The sequence below is a fragment of the Eleginops maclovinus genome, chromosome 19, assembly GCF_036324505.1.
Source record: "Eleginops maclovinus isolate JMC-PN-2008 ecotype Puerto Natales chromosome 19, JC_Emac_rtc_rv5, whole genome shotgun sequence".
NCBI lineage: Eukaryota > Metazoa > Chordata > Actinopteri > Perciformes > Eleginopidae > Eleginops > Eleginops maclovinus.
In genome coordinates this window covers 12,199,678-12,216,739 of record NC_086367.1, presented here as the reverse complement: position 1 = coordinate 12,216,739, position 17,062 = coordinate 12,199,678, and the positions used below count along the sequence as shown (strand labels likewise).

Here is a 17,062-nt window from a genome sequence, read left to right as displayed (position 1 = left end):
AAGACTCATTTTAAATGTCCTTACCTGACATGTCACCAGTATCACCTGAAAAGATGGACATGTATATTTATTTACAGAACCAACAAATCCTTCTTTTGTTGTGACAATAGTGGCTTCTGATATCAACAAAACTTTCTACTTTCAAATATTTGGGTCATTTGCTTTTTGTCAGTCTGAATCTCACGGTTATATGTATAAACTCATATTATTTTAGCTGCTATTGCAAATCTTCTGTCATTCAATTTCTGTGAATGTGTGTCTTGCTCTGAGAAATGAGGCAATCCCACAACTATTAATGTATGTATACAGAAGAGGAAATTCTGCTCCACTGCACAGGTAAGTTTGTAGGAGGGAGTTTGCTGTCTGTCATGTACAATAATCCCCCTGCAAAATGCAAAACATGTGTAAAAGAGAAGAAGAATGAGGCGGCTGGTGAAACAGGAGGTCGATTTCTCACAAACATACCTACTTGGCCAGTTGCCACCACGTTGGGGAATTTGGGATGTTGATTGATTGTCAGGCACAGAATGTCGTCACTGTGTTCTACGTAGAAGCTTTGGCAGGCTGTAAGAAAATCACACACATGACATCGACACACACACACACACACACACACACACACACACACACACACACACACACACACACACACACACACACACACACACACACACACACACAATATAACACAACTGTCAGTGTTGAAATGTAATCATACTAAGGTACCTTTTTGACATATTTCTAAATTGACTTTAGTATTTTCTGTTAGATTAATACTTTCACTAATAATAAACTCCAATTAATAACAACATTAAAGTGAAATATCTGACTTTTTAATCTGCTATATTTATTTGTACCTTTTTAGATATAAAAGTACATGAACAATAAACGATATGATGCTGTACTACTAAGGAACCCAGTTTTTAAAATTGGTTCAATAATAAAAAACATGTACACAGTAATACTGTCAGTGTATCTATCTCCAGACCGTCTACTCACAGGTCGTCAAGTTGAGCACGATCCCCACCGAGGCCGTGTGGTAGATGATGTCCGCCCCCTCGTTGAGGTAGTGCACGTTATTGCGGCAGTCATTGCCACGGTAACCAAACACCAGCTCCAGCACCAGGTCCTGTGGGGGAGTCGGGAAAAAAATACCGGCGGAAAGTCAGAGAGGTCAGCGCCATGACAACAAAGATATTCAGTCAGCTGCTGAAGGATCGCGTCGTTATTCGATTAGAGCATCCTCAGAGGCTGTCTGGACAGAGAGCGAGCACACAGCGTCTTCAGATGGAATAATCACATTAGAAAAGCAACCTTTTGAATCTTTTTGGCTGCTCTGAAAGAGTCCCCTTCTGAATATGGTTTATATAAATGACTTTGCTGTTTTGGTTAGGATGTGAGGTACTTCTTACCTCAATGGGTCGCTTCTTTTTGCCCACATTGTTGGTCTGCAGTTTCTCAGGCTGTGGCAGTGCTCTGCTGACAGGAGGCCTGAAACAGACAGCTGCGATGAGACGGCTGCCACAGAGCTGCTTGATACACGGCTCACGATAATGGTGATGACAATAATTATAATATAACACCAGTCTGACAATCATGCATACATATTGGGTGATGTTTTCATGAGAAAGAAAGGAAAATCCTTGCTTTTCTATATTTTCTTTATAAAATCAATTATCGAAGTTGTGTACAGAGTCTTTTCATTTACAATGAAGCAATTAAAGGATGAGGTATGAATAAGGTGAGTGGCTGGGAATGTTTCAATAGAGAGTGGAATGCTAAGAATCTAAGTCGTATCTAAAGAAAAGGATATTTAATATCTACATGGCATAACATTTTTAGGCAGCCAGTCAATACAAAGTCATTAAAGGATTCAACAGCATCACTGATTGGATTTATTTCAGGAGTACTGGAAACGTAAGGACAAACACGGTGCAGCTGGGGTGTGAAGGTATCTATAAGACGGCATTAAGGATGGCCTTCATATTTAACCTACAGATATCTACAACCTGTGTGTGATCTATAAAGTAATGCATCAACCTGGAAGTAAGCAGCTTACCTCGACCCTCTTCATGGCAGCAATAACAAAAAAAAAGCAAGAATTAGAAATGTTCCTCACTGCTGTCTGGCGAAACACAACATTTCAGCCACTGAGGAAATAAAACACACAAGTCAATACCATTGTGTTACCATGACAACTTAAACCCATTCCCATGACAACTGCTGCCCAGACAATGCTGCGCGGATGTTTGCTCAAAAAATAATAATCTGGAAATCGATTAACCTGAAGCCCCCCTGAGTCTGTGCCTCAGAGGGATTATAATGATGGTAAAACCTGTTCACAGTAGAGCTGCATTGATATATTTCAGTTGGTATTAATTGCCAACTATTTGAATAAGGGATTTATTCAACTTTACACATTTACGCTATTCTCTTTACTTAATATCTTTGAGCTTTTGGAAAAACAAGACATTTGAGGAAACTCTCGTTTTACTAAATGTTCTTACATATGACAGACCAAAAGCTAATCGATTAAACAAGGAAATAATCATCATAATAATTGCAGATGAAAATAATCTTTGCTGTAGAACAAGAGATATAAATAAAATGACTTACGGAGAGGATATCTTTTACTATCCTTTTGTATTTTTACATTACAATATTCATGTTGGTATTATGTGAGAAGTTAAGATTGAGAAGAAGAATTGTAATTGCTCATTTTTATCTTGTCTATTCAGACAGTTCATTGAACTAAAACTCAACTGTTTGCCAAATTTGTCCTGCAAGACAAAACAGCAGCTCAAGGGAATCAACATCCACAAGAGCACCAAATGATTAAAAGTGAAATACTAAAACATGTTTATGCAGAGGGCATTTCACAGATATCAGGGCTTTTAATACAACGCTTTAGGAAGTAAAACATAATTTAGTGAGTTAAGTTGTTGCTCTTTTCTCTGATATAACACTATCTGAACCATTCTTACTGTTTAACCTTTTGTCCATAAACCAACATACTGTACATGAACACAAGAGCTTACCTGACCACCCCTTGTCTTCAAGTAGAATTAAAGAACGAAGCAGGATAATGACAGATGGACAGCCATTAAAGGAAAGAAGAAGAGCAGAAAAGGCTGAGTTATTTCAAAAGGGCAGGAAAGGGAAGGAATTTCACGCAGGAAAAGAAAAAATATGTTGACAGTAGAAGGAAGGTTTGGCTTCATCTCGATGGAGGAGACTTATTTTTTGTACTATGTGAGGCAGAGATGTCTAAAAGTACCAGAGTGCCAGAGTTTCTTCTGAGCAAAGCTTCATCTGAGCTGAAATGACAGATACCTTTCGTCCACAGACGGCTCTTTCAGCTGCAGGTGGGGTTTCACACCTATCATGGGTCGCATGTTGGTGGATAAGGCCTTGATGGTGTAGTTGATCTCGTTTTCTCTCGTCACATCGCTGTCATAACCTGGTGATGGACGGGAATGATTCAGTTTTAGGCAACAAAAACATTCAATGAATAAAAAGCTCATAGGAAGCTCATCTCTCACCTCCATCATCCTCACTCTCGATGTCAGACTCCTCGCTGTCACACTGTTTGAATTCCCGGTGGCCCTCGGGCTCATGGGCCCAGATCATGAGGCACGTGTCGCCCCCGCCAACCGTCACCAAGAGGCTGTCGTCATGGGTCCATCGCACATTGGTAACATGTGTGCTGTGGGCCACATAGCGCTTGAACTTTGCATACTTCCCCTGAGGGAGAGGGACAACATTTGTTTAACACGTGTGACATTATCAGAAATTAGCATAACATTTGCATGAACCAAAGCCTCAAGACTTAAGGCGTTCAGCCCAGAAAATACAAATAACTAAATATATGCACTGTGTCTGACCTTGACAGGGTATCTGAAGAGCTTCAAGTATCCCAAGTCGTCCCCTGTTGCTAGCACCTTCCTGTCGTTACTAAGGCAGGCGGCAGTGACCTCAGTGACCTCGTTGATCAAAGGCCAGATGCCCTCCACAGAAGTTCCCAGGACACACGTCCATGTGCTCCAGTCGATCTTCTCCACCTGAGACAAGAAAAAAATATCACATATGTTACGACCCCCTCCCCTCCAGTGTGTGTTTTCTCTGTTAGTTGGCTCTTAATTTGTCTTACAGGTGATCCAAGGAATCAGCCTGATCAGCAATCTGGGTGGCTTAGATAAGAACACCAACACCACCCCACACTAGCCTGACTCTTCTTTTGGGCACAGCTGCTGTTTGACTGTTGCACATTTCAACACACAGACACATTACTGATTTTCCCTTTTGGTTTAGGTTGTGTGTTGTGAAATGTTGTGAAAAATATGCTTTCTGTTCCCTTAAACTCCTCTGGTTTCTCATCTTTGTTGCAGCCATTGAGCCGGGCTGTAACACATAAATAGTCATAACTTTTCAGTTAATGATAAACCATGCATGCATTTAGCGAGCGAAGTGAGAACCTACTCTCCAATAAACCGTATAATGATTCTGATAGAACAACAATACAAACATGTACTCAGGATAACAGTATAGAGCCTAAAAGAAGCAAAATACACTGTAGAGAGCCACAGCTGGTATAATGCGTTATATCTTGTGTCTCTGTTCGGTGACAGATAGCAGCATTTCTAACCATCTGCAAATGACCTACAACAAAATGTCCAACTAAACCTCTAAAGGTTACAGACAATCATTGGGAATGAACGACGGAAGGTAGGTAGAAAGGAGAGGGTGGAAAGAGGAATAGCAGCGTCTCCACTTGTTAATAATGATCCTGTGATTAAGTGTACAAGAGAAGAGTGAAATGCATGGCAGGAAGAGAGAAAAGGGGGGAGGAAAAATGAACAGGAGAGGACATCGCTCCAGTAGGACACGACCTGGCAGCATCTATCATCTCTGACCCTTATTTTCTTAATGCTCGCCTCTCTACTGTGTGCCTCGCATGGTGTCTGAATGTCACACTTTATTAAGGGGACCCTAAACACTAGTCGACTTCCACTGCCAGATTTAGAATGATACTGGCGAAAAGTGGGCCGTGATAATGCTTCACTGCCCCTCCTCGAGCGCGCCTCCTCTCATCCCAAAGGGGAAATGTGGGCCAACAACCACAACCAGGGCTGCTCCTTGTGCCTCTCTCGCTGCTTACCTCTGTAGCTGGGATCGTCTGCCTCTTGCCGCGAGGAGCCTCGAAAAAAAACTGCTCCTTTGCACCTGTGTTGACTTGGAGTAGCTTTCCTGTGAATGAAACAGCCCAGTGTTGAACTGTTCTTTAACGAGACATTTTGAATATGTAATTGGTTCTCTGAAACGTTAGTATTTAAGGAAGCATTTTACCTCTCTTGTCCCAGTCCAGATGGGTAATGTAGTTGAGGCATCCTTTGCACACCCCGACACGTTTGCTGCTCATTACATTGTAAATATCCACAAAAGTGTCTCCTGAGGCCACTGCAAGGTATTTCCCGACACCTGAGCAAAGGAGAGGATTGTTAGTTATAGAGGTTTCACGACTGTGCCCCCCGACACACATTTTGACAACATTGTATGGAATGCTATGCAATTTTCCAATATTTATCCAATATTCTGGTTAATTACTGCAGAACTAATTGCATTACACTCATGTCAGCTGTACTTTATGTCTAGAGCTAACAAGCACATTCTGGGCATGCAAACACTCTGATAATGAACATAGTAAATCTAATACCCGCTAAACACAGGAGCCTATTTATGTCCCAGACACCTCAAGGTCCTCTGTTCCCTCAATACCACCTCTTTGAAACGTTCGGATTTGCCGGCAAGATGTCTTACTTTTTTTCTTGACAGTGGCTGAACAGACATTTACTTTGAGCTGCAAAGACAGCCCTTACCAATCTCTTTCTTCAAGAATATAGCACCTTTGAAACATACAGATGAACCTATTTACTTTTGCTTTACACTTCTCTAAACAGTGAGTTGTGGTATAAGGTGGATGCCCGTGGGTGTTGGGTTGAGAAACAGGATCGATTGCGTTGTGGACTAAGGTTAAGTGTCCAGGAGAGAGAGAGTTTAGTTTCTTGCTCTCACTTTGTCTGCACTCCCTGTTTCCTTTTTTACTGGCTCTCTGTCTGGCCTTATTACAGAAAGCAATTAATTTGGGTCAGGCCTGCAGCAATATCTCCCCCAACTGACAGCGGGAGGGAAATCTGTACACCTGCTGAACTTCTGCATCCTACACACTCTCAGAGGATTTGAAGGGCGCACAGATTTTAGAGGCTTGTTTATTTCTCAGACAGGATATCAGGGGAGTTTTGTCAGGGTGAGGAAATGCAGAGTTGAGCGGCAGACCTGGAGAAAATCTGATATCGGAGATGATGTCCTTGCGATGGTGGAAGGACACCAGGTCCTCCAGGGTGTCTGCGTTCACAATGAGGAAGCTGCCGTCATTCAGGCCCACCGCCAAAGCTTTGCCATCAGGGGAGAAGCAGCAGCAACGGCCGCCTGTGGAAGACAATGTGTTTGTTAAAGTCCTGGGGCCAGAATGCACTCATCTGTTAGCGTCTGAGCAGTGACTCACCTTTCCTGAGCTTGCGTACAGCCAGCATGCAGTGGCTGGGTGAGAGGTCCCATATGCGCAGCGTTTTGTCATCGCTGACAGTGGCACAGAGAGGGAGATGGGGATGAGTGGCCAGGCCCCAAACCTCACCTTCCATGTGACCCTGCAGACACACAACAAAGTCATAATGTAATTAATTTGTTGACTAAGTCAGGAAACTTTTTTTAAGGTTTTTAAAAAAGAATTTACTTTTTTTAGCTTCTTTAAGAGAATAACTGTGTAGAGAGTTTCTTCTCCCTCAGGAGAACAGGACTTATATAAGATTTAGGCAATACCGTCGGATAAGTCCATTCAGATAAATAAATACAAAATATATTTCTATTAATAATATATATTTCTTATTAAAGGGGTTGCTTAGTTTGTTAAAATATTAATAGTTGCTTTTTTATTAAATATGGAGTATTCTAAGATTCTGCTTTCAATGTTATAATGATAATAGAATGGTGTCTTCTTCTTATATATATATATTATTATACCATTTGACTGTTAAAATAACTTATTGGTTATAAGAATCTACCTAATCTGTATATGTTCTTCCTCCCTGACATCAGCAGTTGACTTAATCAATCAGATATTTACCCCACTATAATTATCTTTGATATGCTGCAGGACACTATAAGATACAATAGGCCTGTTGCCTACACAGCGGCCGACTGAAGACAACCTCTGGTTCTCTCATCAATTTATCCCATCCATCAGAATGTGCCTGTGTAGTTTGAAGCATTTGAAAAGGGCAATCAATAGCATCGCTCTGGCTGCCTACAATTAGGGGGGCTGGGCAGACGCTGAAGGACCACTTAACTAAATTAACAATCTCCCATTAGGCAGCAATAATTCATCGCTGTTCATAGCCGCCTCCTTGGTGATTCTGGGTCGCTGTGCAAGGAAGGACAAAGCTGATAGGTTTGTATGTTTTCGCTCATTAACCATATAATAGATATGCGATATGATGTGATGTGATGTTATTAGTTAAAACTTTTGCAGCCGTAAAGCAACGTCATCATTTTGTCACCTTGTCTTTAGTGCATTAAAATATGCTCTAACTTGAAAATATTATCTCCAAGATTTTTATTTATATAAATGTTTTTTGAGAAACAATCCCGAAGGAGCGTACATAATGGCCCACTGATGGCAATATTTATTTATTTGCAGCATAAAAAACTGTGATGTGGCTTTTTACAGGTGAAACATAAAGTGACTTTAATTATGAAGAAGTTGCAGAAAATGCTGTCAATAAACATAAATGTGTCAACAAGAAAAGAATAGGGTTATTTTAGTATGTTTTGACAGTCAATCACTTTGAAATATGTCAGGGAATAATGGAAGAGCCAGGCGCAGCGACAGTGAGCTGTTAGAGAAAGAGCTGCAGGCGACAGGCTGCACATCTCCAACTTCTCAGCCAGGTAACCAACGACTATCTGTGTGACAACTGCTCACAGAATAATGGAAATCTCCAATTACTGCCCAACTTCTTTATTAAATTGACAACAGTTTTCAGCCCCCGGTAATCAGGGGCCTGTATTTTTTATCCACCTTTAAAAATGTAAAGTTAATAGGGTGTCTTAAAATCAAGTGCGACTGAAATCTTGAAAATTAAGACGATAAAGTAAAGTATTCCATAGTGGGAGTCCCTGTGAACACGTAAAACAAAAGCAGGACACTGCTTCTGCCAGGTTATGTCAGAAAATGACACTTTAGTGCTTCTTCAACAGAGGTGGCTTTGGGGTTATTTTTACCGTTATCTTACCTGTACCAGCAGCGTGATGGGGCCACTCTTGTCCACCTCCAGGATCTCTCCGTTCTTGGTCCCTACCAGGATGTGGCCGTGGCCCAGGGATATGGCACGTATAGAGGGGTTGTCCTCCAAGAGCAACCCTGTAGAGTGGATGAATCATAAAGACCTTAGCTTGCACCAGGATGCAATCTTCATCTCGGCTAAAAGCATTGACTGTTTTAAATGGATTTGCATTGGGATGGTTGCATTTTCATCTCTGTAACAAGAAATAATGATCCAAGGACAGGGGAGGACAACTGAGAAGAGGATGACCTTTTTACCTTTAGAGCCTGGAGCAAGGACGGATCGCTTGATGGCGTAAGTCTTGAGGCATCTCTCGAAGGTGTCGTCCCACAGAGCAACTATACCATCCTTTCCTCCAGTCACAAATCCCTTTGAAATATTCACATTTACATTAGCGAGAAAAGCCTGCCAATTCAAAACGTCATTGTCAAAGAAATATTAATAACGACTAAACAACAAGAAGAAACAGACAGAGAAATACACTTCTAATCTAATGTTCATCATTGATTATTTGCTGAGAAAGGTTTTTTGAAAGTCTCTTTCCTTGCGGTACCTTTTCTAGAGCAGTGAACACTGAAAACAGGGCCGTCATGAGCCTTGACAGTCTTCATCAGGAACATGTCCCTCCAGATGCAAATGTCCCCGGTGCAGGTGCCTGAAAACACCATCTCCTCCGACCAGCCGTACACAGCGCACATCATAGTCTCCGTCTTCCCCATGTTCCCCTTGCGCCCAATTAGACCACCACCTGAAAGAGAAACAGACATTCAACTCTCAGTAAGATGTGTCACCGCTAAGCCAGAGATCTGCTTGTTAGAGCCTCTGCTTGCAAACAAAAACCTCAGGGGTCTTACCAGCCTTATGCCAAAACTTCATATGCTTCACACCGGCTGTGATCAGCTTGTCAGGAAGGTAGGGATTTATTTTGACAACGAATATCTTGTCCTTGCTTCCCCTGAAAAATATGGATGGAGAAAAAGCATTAAATGTGTACATTTCTCGATGCACATATACACTCGAGATGTTTGATCATTTCTATATCTTGGTCTTGAGAGAAACAACATTTCATTTCATCATTTCTTGCTCATAGTTGAAATGACAAACAAACTTGAAATGTAAAAAAGAATGAATCTACTGTGGCTGTAAGCAACAACCCAAGAGCAGAGAGCAAAGGCTTTTTAATCACGGCACAGAAATGTGGAAACATGCCTCACTCTGTATCTGAATGTCTTGAACAAAACTAAGTTGCATAGATGGGGGGAAAAATGCGTAAGAAAAAGCTCAATGAATCTCTAAAATTAAAAGATATATTAGATGTATTGTGATAAACTAGTATTCATCATTTCAATCCAGTGCTTCTAAAATCACAAATTACATACGTTACTAAGGTTTGTTTCTATGTTACAGTGAACTATTCTGGCCATGACAATGTTTAGTGAAAATCTGAGATCATGGCACCCTATTTCAAACTGTTATTTAGATGAGACTAGAATCTTTTATTGAATTGTTTTTTATTTGTATTCTTTCATAAATCCCTTCTGTTGTTTATAATCACATTTGATTGTATATATTTTTCTCTCACTTTAAGAGAAAATAGAGAAACTAACATACATTTGAAACAAACTGACTGTGGCACAAGATGGGATTAGTTTTGACGTAAAAACACACTCTCACAGTTTGAGGTCACATTTTCTGTGTTGGCTTCCTGGTCAACATTATAAACGCACTGGAATGAAATAAACTTGATTTATTTGTTTCTCTTGCATCGCACAATATGAACAGCGAGGATAAGTGGCTGGTCCTTCTAATGCGATGGACAACACCTGACACTTTAAGTTCTCTAATCGTTGCCCTTTGTGCTCATCTCCCTCTAGCACCCACTCCCCCTCTCCCAGCTGAAGACTAGATAGAGGCGGTGCACATGCTAGACTCTGTCAGGCCCCATTTCCCTCTGCCCGCCTCACTGCACTGCCCACCAGGGTCTGCAAAGGAGATTAGTGCAGCTCCAAGCTGTCCCTGAGCTGCAGCGAGAGCCTGGCACACAACACGCAGGAGAGCAACCCGCAACGCACTGCTCTGAACTAGCCAGGGGATACGGAGTAGATACTAAATATGAACATCAAGTAGCAACAAAGCAAAAGAAAATATATTTTGGGACACAGATGTGTGTCAGTATGATACTTCTGCTGGTTTCACGTTATATAATAATACCTGTTGTAAATTGGAGTTGTTTATACTCCAATTTGTTTCAGACATTAGGGTAAACCCGTAGAATGTATGTACTACGTTTTATTTCTTAAACCCATTTAATTTTCAGGTATTGTTTTGTAACGTCAGAAACCAAGTTCATCTAAAACACTACTATTTCTTAATATATGTCCATGGTCAAATGAAATCTGTCAACAAGCCGCCGACTCACCAACATGAGCCCATTGAAGATTAAAAGTGATTCTCTTTAACTATGGATCTGCAGACTGGGCCCTGGGGCAAACTCCTACTCCTACCATTCAGGGTTAAGTGTTGCAGTTATAAAAAAAAAATCTAATCCCCCATTTTCCCTCTGCTCCATCAATCACGCTGAGGGCTCTGAGCAGCAAAGTGGCTCCAATTTAACCCTCATCCATAAATGTCCATATTTAAACTAAAAGCGCTGAAAGGATCGTTAGAGATAGCAGGACGGATTGTCAAAGCTTTTAAGATGTGGGGCCATGTACTGATAAAAAGGCAGACCTGCATCCTCTACTATAACTGTACTTACCGCATGGCAGAAAGCTTCTCCCCCTTCCTCCAGTCCCACAGCACAATGGTGTGATTTTCGTCCAGGCCCACAGAGGCCAGCCGTTTGCCATCCGCTGTGGAGGGAAAACCAAAACCATTGAGTCCAGCACGGACAGAGCCAGCTCCTGCTTTGGTTCAGTGATGTTTGGCCCTTGTTAGCAACATGAAAGCAACCAAGAGGGTTTGATCTACGGCAGATGATTCAAAGACACCAACATACAAATCACTGCACTGCCTCTGTCTGGTGCCAATTAAGGGAAGCAAGATGAACAGCTCTACCTGGATGCAGTCAAGACTAACAGACAGCAGTAATAGGGTTTTCATTGGAAAGTGGGTGTCTTGTGAATTTTCCCATTTCTCGAATGTGGTGAATTATGTTTTTTTGTTTCCCTGTGAAAGCTATGATGTGTGTTGTATCGGTAAAAAATTACATTTAATCTGTCTGGATAACAAAAAACAGCACTGACTTACCAGCAAAGTCCAGAGCGCACACTCCGAGCTGGTGGAAACCCCTCAACACAGACATGGGTTTTAACGTTTCTGTGTCCCATATGTGAATGGCCGAATCTCTGCCGACCTGAAAAGAGAAGAATATCCAAAGTATGTACACAAACCTCTTAATTCAACCGGTTTATACAAGAACATGTTCAGTCTGATATGTCTCTCAGCTCATCTCTGAGGAGCCATGAATAAAAACATTGAATATTTGATGTTAGGAAGGCTGGTAGCTACCTGGCCTGTTGCTACAAAGTCTTTCAGAGGGTGGATAGCCAGACAGAGGATGTCATCATCATGGCCCATGTAGAAACGTTGGGTATTCTGCTGTCTGTTGTACACAACCCCAATGGCAGCTACATGGTAGACTATCTCCCCAGTCTGGGTGTAGAACAGGTTGCTCCTGCAATCATAACCCCTGTAGCTGCAAAGGTAAAAAAAAAACAAAGACAGAAAAGGATTTGATGAAAGGATTCATTACAAAGTGAGATGTCCAATTTTAAAAAGCTAGCCAAATTGCAATTCATCTCATAATATCTGCCTTTCCAGTTTCTCTTTTATGATGCTACAGAGAAAGCCTACCCATGAATGAAGTGCAGCTTCACCCCGCTCCCCGGCGCTCGCTCTCTCTTCTTCATGGCCTGTACTCGATGCTTCTCTTTGCACTGCTCTTTGAGCTGAGGTAGATCTTCTTTATAAACCTGTTCACATGTAGAAAAGTGTGTCCCTTCTCTGTTGATTTGATTTTCAGAGACATGTTTTATCTGATATGAATACAAACCTGTCGGCGATACGTGAGCTGGGTCTCTTGCTCGATTTCTGAGTCCATCTCAGGTACGTCTGACTGGTCCGAGTCCGACTCTTCGCTGTTAGAGTCTGCCAAGGACTCTGCAGGCAGAAACAAGGCTGCATCACATCGCAAGTCAAAAGATACCTTGCCTTTAAATAAGACAAAAATCCCACTGCCGGAAAGTGACAAATACTTCATCCTGTTTCAGTTGAAGTGAGGGTCAATTGTGTAATAATCCTGTGACATCTCTTATATATCAGACAGCCGTGCTTCACAGCAACATTGCTCAAGACAAATGTAGAAAAATGCTGATGCAGCAAAGTACAGCCGTGCCAAGACAAAGGAATAAGCAGAACTGGCAGCTAAGGGCGGCTACTCACAAGATCCATTAGGAAAATTAAAAGGAAAGGCGTTAAGTATGTGCTTTAAATTCAGAAAGCACAGCTGTGATCTGTCTCTGAAATAAAAATTTGACTTGGGAATGACAATGCAATTATACTTTCCAAGCTTTGTTCACTTTTATTGGATCTGTCCTAATTAATGAGATGGCTCTGTCTTTGCAGAGATTCATAAAACTGGTGGTTCAGGAGCAATCTTAAGAAAAGGAGCAATCTCATACATTGCTCTCCGGTGGTTTAGCACATCAGGTTCAGGAGGCTGGTGGGAGCAGTGTTATGCAACAGCCAGTTACATTCACAAAACCTCTAATATTTAGCTAAGAAACGTACCTTTAATTATCACTCCTTATAATGGGTTGGTTTTCCACAGATACAAGACATTTGATGAAGGCTCATGTTTAATTATAATACACACACCAAAAGCTCTTCAGCTTCCCTCGTCTTGTCTGACAAACTTCTCACTTTCATATCACTGTGTGTATAAGTCAAAAAAGCATATTTTTCAAATGTGTAATTTTGTTGTATCCAATATCAATACCTCTAAAAGGATTGCACACTGCAGTACTTGAGGGGGAGTTAAGTCTTCAAACTTTCCATCTCCACTCAGACTAATTTGATAATCTTTTGGCCGGAGCCTCTGATTTTGTGAAATAAACAATAACATTAATGCAACTCACTGGTCTCCACGCACAGCTGCATGAAAATGAAGCTAATATTCCTAAAGCGATTCTAATTATTTTCTTTTTTGGGGAAAACTTCTTTGAGGGGTATTCTCTTACCTTGCGGCGCTATATGCACTGCCTCTTTAGACTTCCTCTCGGGGACAAACTTCCACTGGAACACAGAGTGATCGGCACCACCAATAGTAATGACCCACTGGTAGTCATGTGACCATCTGGCGTTTGTAATGTGAGCTGAATGACCTAAATACTTTTTAAATTTTGCACCTAAAATCAAGAGGAAACATATCAGTAACACCACAGATGATGAATGAGGAATTCGAGCTTTCAGCCATTGTTTAAAACTTTACCTTTTTTTACACATGGATATCGTAAAAGTTTGACTAATCCATAGTCGTCAGCCGTTACTAAGACTTGATTGTTAAAGTTGGCGTCCACAGAGTTAATGTCATTGATATCCGAGTACTTGGGCCATATTCCATTAACCTCAGGGCCCAACACACACGTCCATGAGGCCCACTGTACCAGCTTCAGCTCCTCCCTGTTGGTCACCTCCTTCCCACCTCGATAAAAGAAGACACAGACACTTTATCTCACGATGGAGCTCGGTGACACTATCATATCAAAAACAGTTTCTTGGCTTTTTTGATTGCCAGTGTAATACAGAGAGGTTGATTGAAATAGATATAAACTTGGGAATCTGGACTTACTCGGCATTCTGTAGAAGAGCCTCCTGCCGCTGCCGTCATTTATCTGCAAAAACTTGCTGTCCGTGGACCAATCCATGTGTGTAATGAAGCTGTTGGATCCGATGCACTCGCCCACTTTCTTGTACCTCTGCACCACTCCATAGATGTCCACTGAATTATCATTAGAGCCAACAGCCAAGTGGCCCCCATCGGGGGAATACTTCAACTCATGGATGGCTTCCTTCCTGTCCTTGATGTGGACCACCTCTGTCATATCTCTGCAGGGGAGAGCGGAGACATGTAGCTTAAATAAGGAGCAAAAATGGGCACGAAATGATGAAGCTCTTAATCATAGTGGCCATTCACAGATGATTTTTCATTTGGAATTGTGTACCCACCTGACTCGGAGAACGGTGAAGGAGCCATCCTTCATTCCCAGTGCCAGGTGAATGCCATCAGTGCTCACGGCAGCACAGCGGATCGGCTCCTCCATGTTACAGCGAGCAATCAGTGCGTGATCTATAAGGCTCCATATCCTTTGGACACAGAGAAGTAGGACAAATGAAGAGGCAGAGCAGTGATGGGATTACATACAGTCAAACAACCACAGCAAAGAGGTCTGGCCTGTTATGTGTCTTTGGACTCTATTATCAGTCACAACTGCCTTATTACTGTAGACTTCTGAGTATGAAGGTGGAGGGAAAGTCTGTCACCATAAACAGTAGCAAAGTGTACAAAAATAAAAAATAGACTGGTAGTTAGTGTGTGTGTGTGTGTGTGTGTGGGGGGGGGGGGTGGGGGGTGTTGAGGGAGGAAATTGAAGCCCCAGCTATCATAAAAAACATTATCCAAGGCTCCTCACCTGACTGAGCGATCATCACTTCCTGTCATGGCCAGAGGTTTGGTGGGGTGGACAGCGAGAGCCCACAGCTCCCCCTCACAGTGACCCTGCATGATGAGGAAGGGTTTGTTGCGATCGTGGACCACCACCTCAAAGATCTCACTGTCCTGCGTGCCCACCAGGATGTGATCTCCCCGCCAGCACACGCTGCGCACAGACAACCCTACCAGAAACACAAAAATAGACTTAAAAATCTGGAGAAAAAAACTTTGAGAAAGCATGCTTACATGAAAGCAGACGCTTAAACAGTCATTATAAGAGACGCGACAGGGATAATAAAGACAGGAGGTGCAAATAGCCATCTGCAGACAACCCAGGACCGAGATACTAACAGAAAAAAATACAATGACAGCACATGTTGTCAAGCCAATCTGCATAACTCTGGGTAATACAGCAAGAACAGGATGAAGGAAGCATGAGCTGTATACATAATGTATACATGACATCTGTATACGGCGTCAAACTGCAACAGAGCTCTGACTTACTGACAACAAGAGGAACAGCATTACAATGTGAAGACGGCTACAAACAGACTGACATTATATACTCCGTCTGCAGTCACATTACCCACCTCGGCTATTTTCACCTCTAGCTACTGTTAGGTCCAAGATTATAAATACAAGAGATGGAGAGAATAGAAAAGAAGAAAGGGGGTGTTAGTAAGGAGAACAGAAATGGCATAAAGGGTGTTTTTCTATTGTTCGATTTACTAATTCTCCCTGTGCTTCAGGAGACCACAGTTTGGCCTGCAACCTCTCTGTATTAGAGGGAAGAGGAGGCGGTTTGTCTTTACCTTTATATCCTTGGTCTGTTTCCCTGAGATCAATGACAGTAATTGGTTTGAAGTTGAGATCCCACAGCCGGACGCAGCCGTCTCGGCCCCCGGTGGCAAAGCCCTCCTCACAGACATTCATGCTGAAAATCCCTGACTGGAGGAAATGACAGGCTGTCAGTGAGGATCTGCACAATAAATGAGCAATGACAGAACAGGCCCCAGATACAGACCGCATATTGCTGCGGCTCAGCCAGGCATTTGTTTCACAACTGTGGCCTCAAGATAAAACAGAACTAGGTAAAGGGAGGTGTCATATTTGTTTGTTTATTACTGGAAAGCTCCATTGATGACCTCCTTTGGCTAACAGTTTCTGTATCCACGACAATGCACCTTGTTAAACCTTCAGTGAGACATTTGGTGGTACAAAAAGCAGCCGTGAACATGTACTGTAGTTATTATCCCCTCCCCCATCCACCCATCCCCTCACCCAGCTGTTGATCCCATAGATATCATTTAATCCTGCGGAGCAAAAGGCTGATCCTTTTCTACTGAGTAGAATCAAACGTAGCCAGCGTGCATGGCTCCGACCCTGCTTAAGTTTACTAGATTTACTGTGAGTCTTTTGTATCTGGTGCAGCAGGGTGCAAAATCACCCTGTGCCGCACAGCAGAGAATCACACCACGCTCACCCCATGTGCTCCTTGAACCGTCCTCATCAGGTTAATCCCTTTCCACACGTAGATGTCGCCATTCAATGCACCTGAATATGTGACCTCGTCCTTGGCGCAGGCGAGGCAGAGGATGGTTTGGAGATCCCCCGTTTTGCCAAAGACACCACGTTTGGGTGTGAGAGCATTACCGCATAAGCTCCAAAACTGCAACAGAAAAAGTATTGTGGCTAATAATCCCCGCTTGTAATCCTGTTCTGCAAGAATTATGGAACATTTTGATTCTACAGAGTAAAAAACATTGAGTCATTTATGGTATGACAGCCACACACAGAGCAACTCCATTAAAATCACAAACACGTACACACATACACCTTGAAAGAAAGCAAGGTCAAACTCAAATGTTCCCCCCTCCTCTGTACGTGATACTGGGAACTGTTGCTGGGGGTCAGTGCTGTAACCACCTGATCAGCATGCAAAGACACAGAT

General features: G+C 42.3%; 1 protein-coding gene across 1 annotated transcript in view; it reads right to left on the bottom strand.

Annotated features, from left to right (window-relative positions):
- eml5 (EMAP like 5) overlaps positions 1-17,062 on the bottom strand; it is a 38,085-nt gene that overhangs the window by 5,353 nt on the left and 15,670 nt on the right. Inside the window, exons 5-34 of the mRNA XM_063908812.1 lie at positions 16,595-16,780; positions 15,924-16,059; positions 15,702-15,725; positions 15,092-15,293; positions 14,628-14,765; positions 14,251-14,507; positions 13,891-14,103; positions 13,640-13,807; positions 12,454-12,560; positions 12,255-12,373; positions 11,910-12,096; positions 11,649-11,754; positions 11,158-11,251; positions 9,254-9,354; positions 8,964-9,147; positions 8,657-8,778; positions 8,349-8,476; positions 6,563-6,704; positions 6,334-6,486; positions 5,347-5,478; positions 5,159-5,247; positions 3,885-4,061; positions 3,543-3,744; positions 3,334-3,460; positions 3,039-3,053; positions 2,060-2,068; positions 1,413-1,491; positions 1,000-1,129; positions 466-564; positions 25-45 (exon numbers count right to left, since the gene is read on the bottom strand). Coding sequence (XP_063764882.1) covers positions 25-45; positions 466-564; positions 1,000-1,129; positions 1,413-1,491; positions 2,060-2,068; positions 3,039-3,053; positions 3,334-3,460; positions 3,543-3,744; positions 3,885-4,061; positions 5,159-5,247; positions 5,347-5,478; positions 6,334-6,486; positions 6,563-6,704; positions 8,349-8,476; positions 8,657-8,778; positions 8,964-9,147; positions 9,254-9,354; positions 11,158-11,251; positions 11,649-11,754; positions 11,910-12,096; positions 12,255-12,373; positions 12,454-12,560; positions 13,640-13,807; positions 13,891-14,103; positions 14,251-14,507; positions 14,628-14,765; positions 15,092-15,293; positions 15,702-15,725; positions 15,924-16,059; positions 16,595-16,780 — 3,847 coding nt within the window. The remainder of the gene's footprint in view (positions 1-24; positions 46-465; positions 565-999; positions 1,130-1,412; positions 1,492-2,059; positions 2,069-3,038; positions 3,054-3,333; positions 3,461-3,542; positions 3,745-3,884; positions 4,062-5,158; positions 5,248-5,346; positions 5,479-6,333; positions 6,487-6,562; positions 6,705-8,348; positions 8,477-8,656; positions 8,779-8,963; positions 9,148-9,253; positions 9,355-11,157; positions 11,252-11,648; positions 11,755-11,909; positions 12,097-12,254; positions 12,374-12,453; positions 12,561-13,639; positions 13,808-13,890; positions 14,104-14,250; positions 14,508-14,627; positions 14,766-15,091; positions 15,294-15,701; positions 15,726-15,923; positions 16,060-16,594; positions 16,781-17,062) is intronic.